The 12,500-nt window shown below is 37.0% G+C and overlaps 1 protein-coding gene across 5 annotated transcripts in view; it reads right to left on the bottom strand.

Annotated features, from left to right (window-relative positions):
* Nucleotides 1-12,500, bottom strand: part of usp16 (ubiquitin specific peptidase 16) — a 62,856-nt gene that overhangs the window by 47,993 nt on the left and 2,363 nt on the right. For 3 of the 5 annotated variants that reach the window (XM_062060934.1, XM_062060933.1, XM_062060932.1), the window contains 2 exons: nucleotides 8,561-8,664; nucleotides 8,386-8,498 (listed from right to left, as the gene is read on the bottom strand). In XM_062060934.1, coding sequence (XP_061916918.1) covers nucleotides 8,386-8,498; nucleotides 8,561-8,664 — 217 coding nt within the window. Of the gene's footprint in view, nucleotides 1-8,385; nucleotides 8,499-8,560; nucleotides 8,665-10,617; nucleotides 10,731-12,500 lie in introns of those variants that run through there. The other 2 variants (XM_062060935.1, XM_062060936.1) reach the window with 2 other exon arrangements.

Here is a 12,500-nt window from a genome sequence, read left to right as displayed (position 1 = left end):
ACATATTGCGTGTTGTAGCTCACATATTTAAAAAAAATAAAATAAAATAAAAGAGGTGTCTCTTTTACAGATTATATGCAATCTGTTGTGGTGTTCCCTAATTTTGAGTGTACATAAATGAAGGTGTGTGTTGCTGAGCCCGACCTGGACATAATCTGGACTGGACCTGCTTTTTAAGAACCCTTTAAACCAGTGGTCCCCAACCTTTTTGTAGCTGGGGACCGGTCAACGCTTGAAAATTTGTCCCACGGACCGGGGGAGGGTTTTTTTTTGTTTTGTTTTGTTTTTCATAAAGAAATATAATCATGTGTGCTTACGGACTGTATACCTGCAGACTGTATTGATCTATATTGACATACACATACACAATATGTATATATAGTGTTTTTATGTTGATTTAATTTTTTTTATTTTTTATTTTATTTTTTATTTTTTTTTATTTCTTGCGCGGCCCGGTGGTTGGGGACCACTGCTTTAAACAATCTAATTTCATTGGTATGGTGAAGATAAGGTCCTTTTTAAAAAAAAATAATAATAATAATAATAAGATAAATAAATACTAAACATTTTCTTGAATAAAAAAAGAAAGTAAAACAATATAAAACAGTTACATAGAAACTAATAATGAATGAAAATGAGTAGGGATGTCCGATAATGGCTTTTTGCCGATATCCGATATTCCGATATTGTCCAACTCTTTAATTACAGATACCAATATCAACCGATACCGATATCAACCGATATATGCAGTCGTGGAATTAACACATTATTATGCCTAATTTGGACAACCAGGTATGGTGAAGATAAGGTACTTTTAAAAAAAATAAAAATAAAATAAGATAACTAAATTAAAAACTTTTTCTTGAATAAAAAAGAAAGTAAAACAATATAAAAACAGTTACATAGAAACTAGTAATTAATGAAAATTAGTCAAATGAACTGTTAAAGGTTAGTACTATTAGTGGACCAGCAGCACGCACAATCATGTGTGCTTACGGACTGTATCCCTTGCAGACTGTATTGATATACCGTATATTACCAAATAGTAGCCCGGGCGTTTATTTTACAAAATGGGGTCAGACCCCGGGCGGCTATTAGGACATGGGCGGTTATTTGCACAAGGCTTTTATTTATTTTTGCACCAGCCTGCACCAGGCCATTATTTGGTTACAATGGTTACTGTCCAGTATTTTTTTTTCATACAAACAATTTTAAATGTAAAAGCTATTGTAAACATACAAACAAAAAAACAAGACTATCAAAAGACAAGAGATCAACAAGGCCTCAACATGGCAGTACTGCAACAATTGTCAAATAGAATACCAATACTAAAAATAAATACACTTTTTAAATAAAGCAGCCTACTGGGAAAAATACAATTATGGTACCAAGTACTCAAGTATTAAAAAACACACCATCAAAACAGAACAATAATACCGTCACTTAAATAAAATAAAGGCTACAGTACTCCAAGTTTTAAATAAAGAAGCATACAAGAAAAATACAATTATGGTACCAAGTACTCTATAAAACCATCAAAACAATAATACTGCAGCAAACGCAACCCCAAATGCAACTCAACCCCACTCATCATCCTCCTCCTCCTCCTCTCCCTCACCCCCCTCATCATCATCCTCCTTTTCAATCACAAGTTCATTGAGGAACTGCTGTTCCTCATCACTCTCCTCCTCTTCCTGAACCACAGCAGCAGCCTGCTGTCTAGCCCTCAACAGCATCTCTCTGCCTGCCTGACATGGCTGTCCCTCCTTGAAGCAGTAAATGAGCTGGTCCTCACTCCCATCAGCTGCCACCGTCAGCCCACACACCTTGTAGGATACCACAAAGCAACATCCAGCTATGGCTACTGTTTGCGACACGGACACACACACACACACACACGATTAAGCCAGCCACTTGTTGCACCAAACACCACCCCGGTGTCTCTCGTGTCACTCGCGGTGGCATACAACTCCTTTGCCTTAATGCGGATCATTTTGCGGGACACACGGTGGTTCAGTCCACGCACGTGATGTATCCACTGACACAAATTAGCATCAAGCTCGTCGCTCACTTTCTTCCTACCTCCATCCGGGGGGGGGGGGGGTTTCCATCGATTGCCGACTGAGATAGTAGTTCTCCCTTTTTTTGTTTCCATTCTCGTACACGTTTTGGGTCAACGTTAAACTGCCTGGCCGCTGCCAAATCAGAATTCTGCTCCGCATACTTCACAATCGCTAGCTTGAACTTTAAGTCAAGTCAAACTTTCTCTTCTTCCCCCTTAAAGTATTCCCGTCCATCAGTTGTGGTGTACCGGTATCCTGTTCATTCAACTCACTGCTACTGTTGCTTGCCATGTTGAAACTTTTCCTCGTGGGTTTGTTGTGTGTTACGCTATATGCGGTGACCCATTGCAATATGTTGATTACCCAGAATCCCCACGTGACGTCTGTTGTTACCGTAATGACCAGAATTATTGCACCTTTGCTTTTCCTTTTTGCTTATAAATTGGGTTTAATGAAAATTAAATCAATATGATTTTAATCTAAATTATGCAAATAACAGCCCATGGGCGGCTATTTGGACATAGGCGTTTATTAGGAAGAGGCTGTTAATTCACAAAATGGGCTCAGACCCCGGGCGACTATTAGGACAAGGGCGTCTATTTGCACAAGGGCGTCTATTTGGTAATATACGGTATATTGATATATAATGTAGGAACCAGAATATTGATAACAGAAATAAATGGGGGGAGGGAGGTTTTTTGGGTTGGTGCACTAATTGTAAGTGTATCTTGTGTTTTTTATGTTGATTTAATAAAAAAAACAAAAAAAAACAACAACAAAAAAACGATACAGATAATTAAAAAAAACGATACCGATAATTTCCGATATTACATTTTAACGCATTTATCGTCCGATAATATCGGCCTGCCGATATTATCGGACGATAAATCCCTAAAAATGAGTAAAATGAAGTGTTAAAGGTTAGTACTATTAGTGGACCAGCAGCACGCACAATCATGTGTGTTTACGGACTGTATCCCTTGCAGACTGTATTGATATATATTGTAGGTAGAGATGTCCGATAATATCGGCCTGCTTATATTATCGGCTGATAAATGCTTAAAATGTAATATTGGAAATTATCAGTATCGGTTTCAAAAAGTAAAATTAATGACTTTTTAAAACGCCGCTGTACGGAGCGGTACATATCCGGTAAAACACGGACGTAGGGAGCAGTACAGAGCAGTTGCTTCTACAGTCAGCAGCCCCTCCCCTCTCCCCTCTTATTGTCGTAAACGTGCTATATAAATAAAGTTGACTTGACTTGACTCTCCCCTCTCCCACACACAACACAGGAGTTGACGACTTCAGCACGAGAGGTTTACTGGCGACGCTTGATGACCTCATTAAACCGCCGCGAGCGCAGCATAACAACAACAAGAGTGTTGTTGCCGGTGCTGTAGCCGTGGCTAACAAGCCAGCTTGCTCGGTGACTGACTAACGACACCATGTCTATGGTTTGGGATTATTTTAAAGTGTCCCTGACGGATAAAAAACTGGTAATTTGCAATGACTGCAAAAAGTTGGTTATGCGAGGAGGAAACAAGAAGTCTTCCTTTAATACGAGCAATTTGATCTCCCACCTCTTCAAGAATCATAAGGAGATACACCAAAAATACAGTTTATAATTCCCTGTTATACAGTATGCCAGGCAGTCTTGCACTAAATGAGGACTATGTTATTGTTTACTTTATTACTCTAGTATACTCTGGACTGAAGCTGTGTGCCTTCATTGTTTTTGTAGCTGTTGTTTTGAGGCATGTTTCAAACAAATAAAAAATAATGCACTTTGTGAAAGTCAAAGTGTAGTATAGTATCCCAAATTCCAAGCTGCTGTTTTGAGGCATGTTAAAAAAAATAATGCACTTTTTGACTTCAATAATAAAAATATGGCAGTGCCATGTTGGCACTTTTTTCCATAACTTGAGTTAATTTATTTTGGAAAACCTTGTTACATTGTTTAATGCATCCAGCGGGGCATCACAACAACATTAGGCATAATAATGCAGTGTTTCCCATAAACTGCCAAGATACCTGTGGCGGTGGGGGCGTGGCTATGGGCGTGGTCACCATGACATCGTTGAGTAATTTGCATAATTTACTACAATGATATGATTTTCTCTAAAAAGGCTCAAAAAATGTATACTTACTAATTAATAATAACAGTTTTGTTTTAAACGTCCATCCATCCATCCATCCATTTTACAATATAATTACAACACTTTATGTACATATTTATATACAGATTTGAACAATAAGTTATTCACTGAAATATATTTATTAATTGTGGTTCTTACAAAAAATATATCTTATAAAATATAAAAGCTAAAATGTCTCTTAAAGCTCCATTTGTAGTGTAATAATGCTCATTGTCATTTCTGTATTGTTTTTTATTTTCGCTAACTGCTTATTTGCTATTACTTTTACCATCATATTTGTACATGTCGTATTTGCTGATGTTGCTCTATTGTTGTTGTTGTTGTGTTTGCTGTTGTTGTTTTTTGTCTCTCTGTCTAATCTCCCTCTTGTCCCCACAATTCCCCCCTCTGTCTTCTTTTTTTTCTCTTTCTATCCCCTCCTGCTCCGGCCCGGCTGCACCAAATGATAATATAAATACATTTAATAAAGTCAAATACAAATAAGGCAACAAGAGAAGTATCCTACACTTCTCTTTTGTAAAGTAAATCTGAACAGCCGATATGGGCATCTACATCAACTATATGATTTGCCTGAGAAGCTGGACAGGACAAAAAATAAATAAAAAATAAAAAAATAAAAAAAATATTTGTGGCGGACGTAATTCTTTCGTGGCGGGCCGCCACAAATAAATGAATGTGTGGGAAACACTGTAATGTGTTCATTCCACGACTGTACATATCGGTATCGCTTGATATCGGAATCGGTAATTAAGAGTTGGGCAATATCGGAATATCGGCAAAAAAGCCATTATCGGACATCTCTAATTGTAGGAAGCAGAATATTAATAAGAGAAAGAAACAACCCTTTTGTGTGAATGAGTGTGAATGGGGGAGGGAGGTTTTTTGGGTTGGTGCACTAATTGTAAGTGTATCTTGTGGTTTTTATGTTAATTTAATAATTTTAAAAAAAAAAGGCGCTCGTGACATTTTATGCAACCAATCTGGCGCCCTAGGCAAGATTTTAGGTGGCGCCCCCCCACATCGGCAGTGAAGTGTATATACTCACAAGAAACCGAATAGCTTTGTCTTTGACCTTTTTTTTTACTTAAAGAAAGCAAATTAACAATGAGAATAGTTAACAAGATTAAAAAAAATATGGATAAATAAATGAATACAAAAAATAAAAAATGAATATATGAAATACAATATTTTTTACATACATAAACACAAAATAAAACGTGTCAACAAGTTGCATAAAATAAATTAAAAATACAATATAAATAAGGCACTGCACAAAACAAGATATCAAACCAGTATGACTTTAACAACTATATTACAAAAAAGGGGATCCTTCTGAGTTCTCTATTTGTGCTTTTTAATATTGCATTAACCAGAATGACTTACAAATGACTGTACACCAGGGAGTACTGTAATTACCTAACGTTACATTATTATTTTCCATAACAATTTAGCCCCCTCCACAATATTAACCCGACGTTAAAACAGAACTAGCTATTTATTGATTAGCAATTGCCGAATCATGTAACATTAGCTTAATGCTAAAAAGCCAGGTTACTATCACATTCTGTAACAGACAAATAATTTCATGTAGGCTAACGTTAGCTACCTGCTACCTCTGTCTTTTTCTCGTTTCTCCTCTTCTTTTCTCCCCTGGGCACCTGACAGTTTTGGCCGTTTTGACATCTTGTGTTGATTTTTTGATCTGGTGACGTCCAAAAAGAGTCATGATACGGGAAGGGAGGGGGCGCACCGTGCCGGGGGCGGGGGGGCGTAATGTTGTAACAAATAATATTTCTATTAAATAGGCTTTACTTTGCATTTTAATTAACGTGGGATTATTTTATGTATTTAAAAATAATAGTACCAATTTTTTTTTTTTTTTTTCCCCTACAACATTTGTGGCACTGGTGTGGCGCCCCCTGATGGACGGTGCCCTTAGCATTTGCCTATACGGCCTATGCCACGGGCCGGCCCTGATTTTATGTAACTTAAATATATCAAGCTACAACGCTGCAGCTTGTCAAATATACTTTCAAAGAGCCTTCAATGTGATGTAGTTCAAATATACCAAACCACAATATTGTCTGCTATTTTGAATACAAAGTTTATCTTTACATTCCGATCATTTTAGAATCTCAGATTTCACAAAAATATACTTTTGAAGACCCTGCATTGATGCATTCGCTTCACTATACAAACATTTGGATTTACAAACCCTATTCAAGAACCAGTTGAGTTTGTGAATGGAGGTTCAACTGTACTTGTATGTTTTAAATAGATGATTTTTGGTGTAGAATCTTATTTGTGTGACTGTTTGGACATTCACACAATAATAATAATAATAATAATAATAATAAATAGATGTTTTTTGGTGTAGAATCTTATTTGTGTGAATGCTTGGACATTCACACAATAATAATAATAATAATAATAATAAATATATATACATATGGGTATAGGCTCCAGCGACCCCGAGAGGGACAAGCAGTAGAAAATGCATGGATTTACAAAATTTTAAAATGAGCAAGTGGCCCCCAAGCCGCACTTTGGAAACCTGTAGTTCAAGCGTTTTTTTTAAATATGTCCTAATTTTTATTGTCATTGTATTTATACTTTTTTAATCCATTAATGCATTTTTTTTCTCACTTGTGTGTATTTTATATTGTTAAAATTATTTATTTTTTTTAGGAGAGGGAATATTCAAACTAAAGCATGAAAACTTGGCACCGATACGGAGGTTCATTTGTGTCTTTGTAACTGAGAAAATGATGCCGACAAATTTCAAAATAATGGTCATTTCATTCAATCATGATTTCATCGAAAAATTCAGTTGTAAAATTCAGTGTAAAGTAAGTTTACTGCAGGAATATTCGTTGATTAAAAACTCAAAAACCACGTCCAGTAAATCACGTAAAACTATGAAATTAAACCACATTTAAATGTTACGAAATTGTCAGCATTATTTGATGTAAAAAAAAAAATCCTTTCACAATATTTAAATGCAATACATTTAGTGTAATAAAGACACAAATTAACACTGCTTTTGGGATGTTTACAACGGAAACACAACACAAATAAAATTAGGGCCAATAATTAGAGCCAATAAGATTTAGAACTCTACATTAAAACACTCTCTACCTCTAACAACCAAAAAGCTGTGAAAACGATGATGCTGTGTTCCAAATTCAAGTTATTTACTGAGATTGAGTGAGCCTATGGCTTTGCACTTTGTTTATATTATATATATATATATATATATATATATATTTTTTTTTGTACTCTATTTTAGTTGAATTTACCCCTTGGCGCTGTTTTGTACTGTTTTTATTAGGGATGTCCGATAATGGCTTTTTGCCGATATCCGATATTCCAATATTGTCCAACTCTTAATTACCGATACCAATATTTGGTAGGAAAATATGTAAATAATTTTGTAACTAGACCAGGGGTCGGCAACCCAAAATGTTGAAAGAGCCATATTGGACCAAAAATACAAAAACAAATCTGTCTGGAGCCGCAAAAAATTAAAAGCCATATTACATACAGATAGTGTGTCATGAGATATACATTGAATTAAGAGGACTTAAAGGAAACTAAATGACCTCAAATATAGCTACAAATGAGGCATAATGATGCAATATGTACATATAGCTAGCCTAAATAGCATGTTAGCATCGATTAGCTTGCAGTCATGCAGTGACCAAATATGTCTGATTAGCACTCCACACAAGTCAATAACATCAACAAAACTCACCTTTGTGCACTCATGCACAACGTTAAAAGTGTGGTGGACAAAATGAGACAGAAAAAGAAGTGGCATAAAACACGTCCGAGAAAGTCGGAGAAAGTTATACATGTAAACAAACTATACGGTGAGTTCAAGGACCGCCAAAATTAGTAGGACAAAACGGCGCTCGCCAAATACTCGAATCGGTGAAGCATGTTTAATATAAACAGTGCGCTTTATAACAATTAGGGAGGTTTGTGTCATGTTTGTCCTCCTACAGAAACTATACTAAAACAAAAAAATAGATTTTTTTCCCCTCATCTTTTTCCATTCTTCATACATTTTTGAAAAATCTCCAGAGAGCCACTAGGGCGGCGCTAAAGAGCCGCATGCGGCTCTAGAGCCGCGGGTTGCCGACCCCCGAACTAGACCATACCTTTCTGTGCGTTCTCTCTGGGCTCCAGGTGAGATTTCTTTTTGATGCTGGTGACCAGCTGAGCCAGCTGACTGGTCCTGGAGTACTGGACCTCTTCGTCGCACTCGTAGCACCTGAGGGGGACGGCAAGCGCAGGTTTAAAGGACCACCATAGGAGTTTGGTTCGGCGACTCACCAAACACTCCAGCTGTCCAGGCTGATGACCAGGCAGTGGGGATCCGAGCGAGGGCTTTCATAATGCTTGATGGCGTGTTGCTTCTCCGAGCTCCGCCCACAACCCTTGGAGAAAAGAACATTGCTTCTCAAACACACGCTGAGGCGACGTTCACCAAAAACATACGAAATTGTCTGCAGGGTCAAATAAGTTATTTGAATATTCCGATATTTCTACTCGCTTAGATTGACCAAAGAGCGTGTAAAATGTGCTTTTAAAGAGCCTCCAATGACGTGTTACACGCCAAAAGGATGTCTTTTGAATACGTATCTTTATATTCTGATATATTTACCAACTTACGGTATATTTCACAAAAAGCTTGTAAAATATGCTTTTAAAGGGCGCTCGTGACATGTGTTCTCACTCCAATATCTTCAATAAAAATGTCGTCTGCGCTTCTAAAAAAATTCGTAAAAAGCTTGTAAAATATACTTTTAAAGGGCGCCAGTGACATTTCACACAATGTGACTACATTAAGCTAAAATGTTGTCTGCTGGGTTGAATACATAGCTTGTTTTTTCTTATATGTGTATAAGATAGTAATAATAATAATAATAATAATAATAATAAATAGGTGTTTTTTGGTGTAGAATCTTATCCGTGTGAATGTTTGGACAATCACACAGATAATAATAATAAATATAATTCTTTTTTGGTGTATAGTCTTAATTGTGTAAATGTTTGGACATTCACACAATAATTATTATTATTAATATTATAATAAAAATATGTATTTTGGTGTAGAATCTTATGTGTGTGACTGTTTGGACATTCACACAATAATAATAATAATAATAATAGATGTTTTTGGTGTAGAATCTTATCTGTGTGAATGTTTGGACATTCACACAATAATAATAATAATAATAATAATAATAATAATAAATAGACGTTTTTTTGCTGTATAATGCTTTTTGTGTGAATGTTTGGACATTCACACAATAATAATAATAATAATAATAATAATAATAATAATAATAATAAATAGACGTTTTTTGCTGTATAATGTTTTTTGTGTGAATGTTTGGACATTCACACAATAATAATAATAATAAATATATGTTTAGTGTACAATCGTATACAATACTAATAATAATAATAATAAATAGATTATTTTTGGTGTAGAATCTTATAAGTGTGAATGTGTGGACAGTCACATAATAATAGTAATAATAATAATAATAATAAATAGATGTTTTATGCTGTAGAATGTTGTTTGTGTGAATGATTGGACATTCACACAATAATAATAATAATAATAACAATAATAAATATATGTTTAGTGTAGAATCTTATACAATAATAATAATAATAATAATAATAATACGGTAATAATAAATACATAATTTTTGGTGTAGAATCGTATTTGTGTGACTGTTTGGACATTCACACAATAATAATAATAATAATAATAATAATAACAATGATAATAAATAGATGTTTTTTGGTGTGGAATCTTATTTGTGTGAATGCTTGGACATTCACACAATAATAATAATAATAATAATAATAATAATAATAATAATAATAAATATATGTTTAGTGTAGAATCGTATACAATACTAATAATAATAATAAATAGATTATTTTTGGTGTAGAATCTTATTTGTGTGAATGTTTGGACATTTACACAAGAATATTAATAATAATAATAATAATAATAATAATAAATAGAGTATTTTTGGTGTAGAATCTTATATGTGTGAATGTGTGGACATTCACACAAATAATAATAATAATAATAATAATAATAATAATAATAATAATAATAATAAATTAATTAATTCATAATAATACTAAATATATGTTTAGTGTAGAATCTTATTTGTGTAAATGTTTGGACATTTACACAAGAATATTAATAATAATAATAATAAATAGAGTATTTTTGGTGTAGAATCTTATATGTGTGAATGTGTGGACATTCACACAACAACAATAATAATAATAATAATAAATAGATGATTTTTGGTGTAAAATCTTATATGTGTGAACGTTTGGATATTCACGAGACTCACCTTGTGGGCACACTTCATGCACACCCACGCTAAAAGAGTCTCACCCTGTGGGCACACTTCATGCACACCCACACTAAAAGAGTCTCACCCTGTGGGCACACTTCATGCACATCCACACTAAAAGAGTCTCACCTTGTGGGCACACTTCATGCACACCCACACTAAAAGAGTCTCACCCTGTGGGCACACTTCATGCACACCCACACTAAAAGAGTCTCACCCTGTGGGCACACTTCATGCACACTCACACTAAAAGAGTCTCACCCTGTGGGCACACTTCATGCACACCCACACTAAAAGAGTCTCACCCTGTGGGCACACTTCATGCACACCCACACTAGAAGAGTCTCACCCTGTGGGCACACTTCATGCACACCCACACTAAAAGAGCCTCACCCTGTGGGCACACTTCATGCACACCCACACTAAAAGAGTCTCACCCTGTGGGCACACTTCATGCACACCCACACTAAAAGAGTCTCACCCTGTGGGCACACTTCATGCACACCCACACTAAAAGAGTCTCACCCTGTGGGCACACTTCATGCACACCCACACTAAAAGAGTCTCACCCTGTGGGCACACTTCATGCACACCCACACTAAAAGAGTCTCACCCTGTGGGCACACTTCATGCACATCCACACTAAAAGAGTCTCACCCTGTGGGAACACTTCATGCACACCCACACTAAAAGAGTCTCACCCTGTGGGAACACTTCATGCACACCCACACTAAAAGAGTCTCACCCTGTGGGCACACTTCATGCACATCCACACTAAAAGAGTCTCACCCTGTGGGCACACTTCATGCACATCCACACTAAAAGAGTCTCACCCTGTGGACACACTTCATGCACACCCACACTAAAAGAGTCTCACCCTGTGGGCACACTTCATGCACACCCACACTAAAAGTGTCTCACCCTGTGGGCACACTTCATGCACATCCACACTAAAAGAGTCTCACCCTGTGGGCACACTTCATGCACATCCACACTAAAAGAGTCTCACCCTGTGGGCACACTTCATGCACACCCACACTAAAAGAGTCTCACCCTGTGGGCACACTTCATGCACATCCACACTAAAAGAGTCTCACCCTGTGGGCACACTTCATGCACACCCACACTAAAAGAGTCTCACCGTGTGGGCACACTTCATGCACACCCACACTAAAAGAGTCTCACCCTGTGGGCACACTTCATGCACACCCACACTAAAAGAGTCTCACCCTGTGGGCACACTTCATGCACACCCACACTAAAAGAGTCTCACCCTGTGGGCACACTTCATGCACACCCACACTAAAAGACTCACCCTGTGGGCACACTTCATGCACATCCACACTAAAAGAGTCTCACCCTGTGGGCACACTTCATGCACACCCACACTAAAAGAGACTCACCCTGTGGGCACACTTTATGCACACCCACACTAAAAGAGTCTCACCCTGTGGGCACACTTCATGCACATCCACACTAAAAGAGTCTCACCCTGTGGGCACACTTCATGCACACCCACACTAAAAGTGTCTCACCCTGTGGGCACACTTCATGCACATCCACACTAAAAGAGTCTCACCCTGTGGGCACACTTCATGCACATCCACACTAAAAGAGTCTCACCCTGTGGGCACACTTCATGCACATCCACACTAAAAGAGACTCACCCTGTGGGCACACTTCATGCACATCCACACTAAAAGAGTCTCACCCTGTGGGCACACTTCATGCACACCCACACTAAAAGTGTCTCACCCTGTGGGCACACTTCATGCACATCCACACTAAAAGAGTCTCACCCTGTGGGCACACTTCATGCACATCCACACTAAAAGAGTCTCACCCTGTGGGCACACTTCATGCACATCCACACTAAAAGA

The sequence above is a fragment of the Entelurus aequoreus genome, linkage group LG10, assembly GCF_033978785.1.
Source record: "Entelurus aequoreus isolate RoL-2023_Sb linkage group LG10, RoL_Eaeq_v1.1, whole genome shotgun sequence".
Lineage (NCBI taxonomy): Eukaryota > Metazoa > Chordata > Actinopteri > Syngnathiformes > Syngnathidae > Entelurus > Entelurus aequoreus.
Note: the sequence above shows the minus strand (reverse complement) of the source record. Positions and strands in the feature narration are given on the sequence as shown.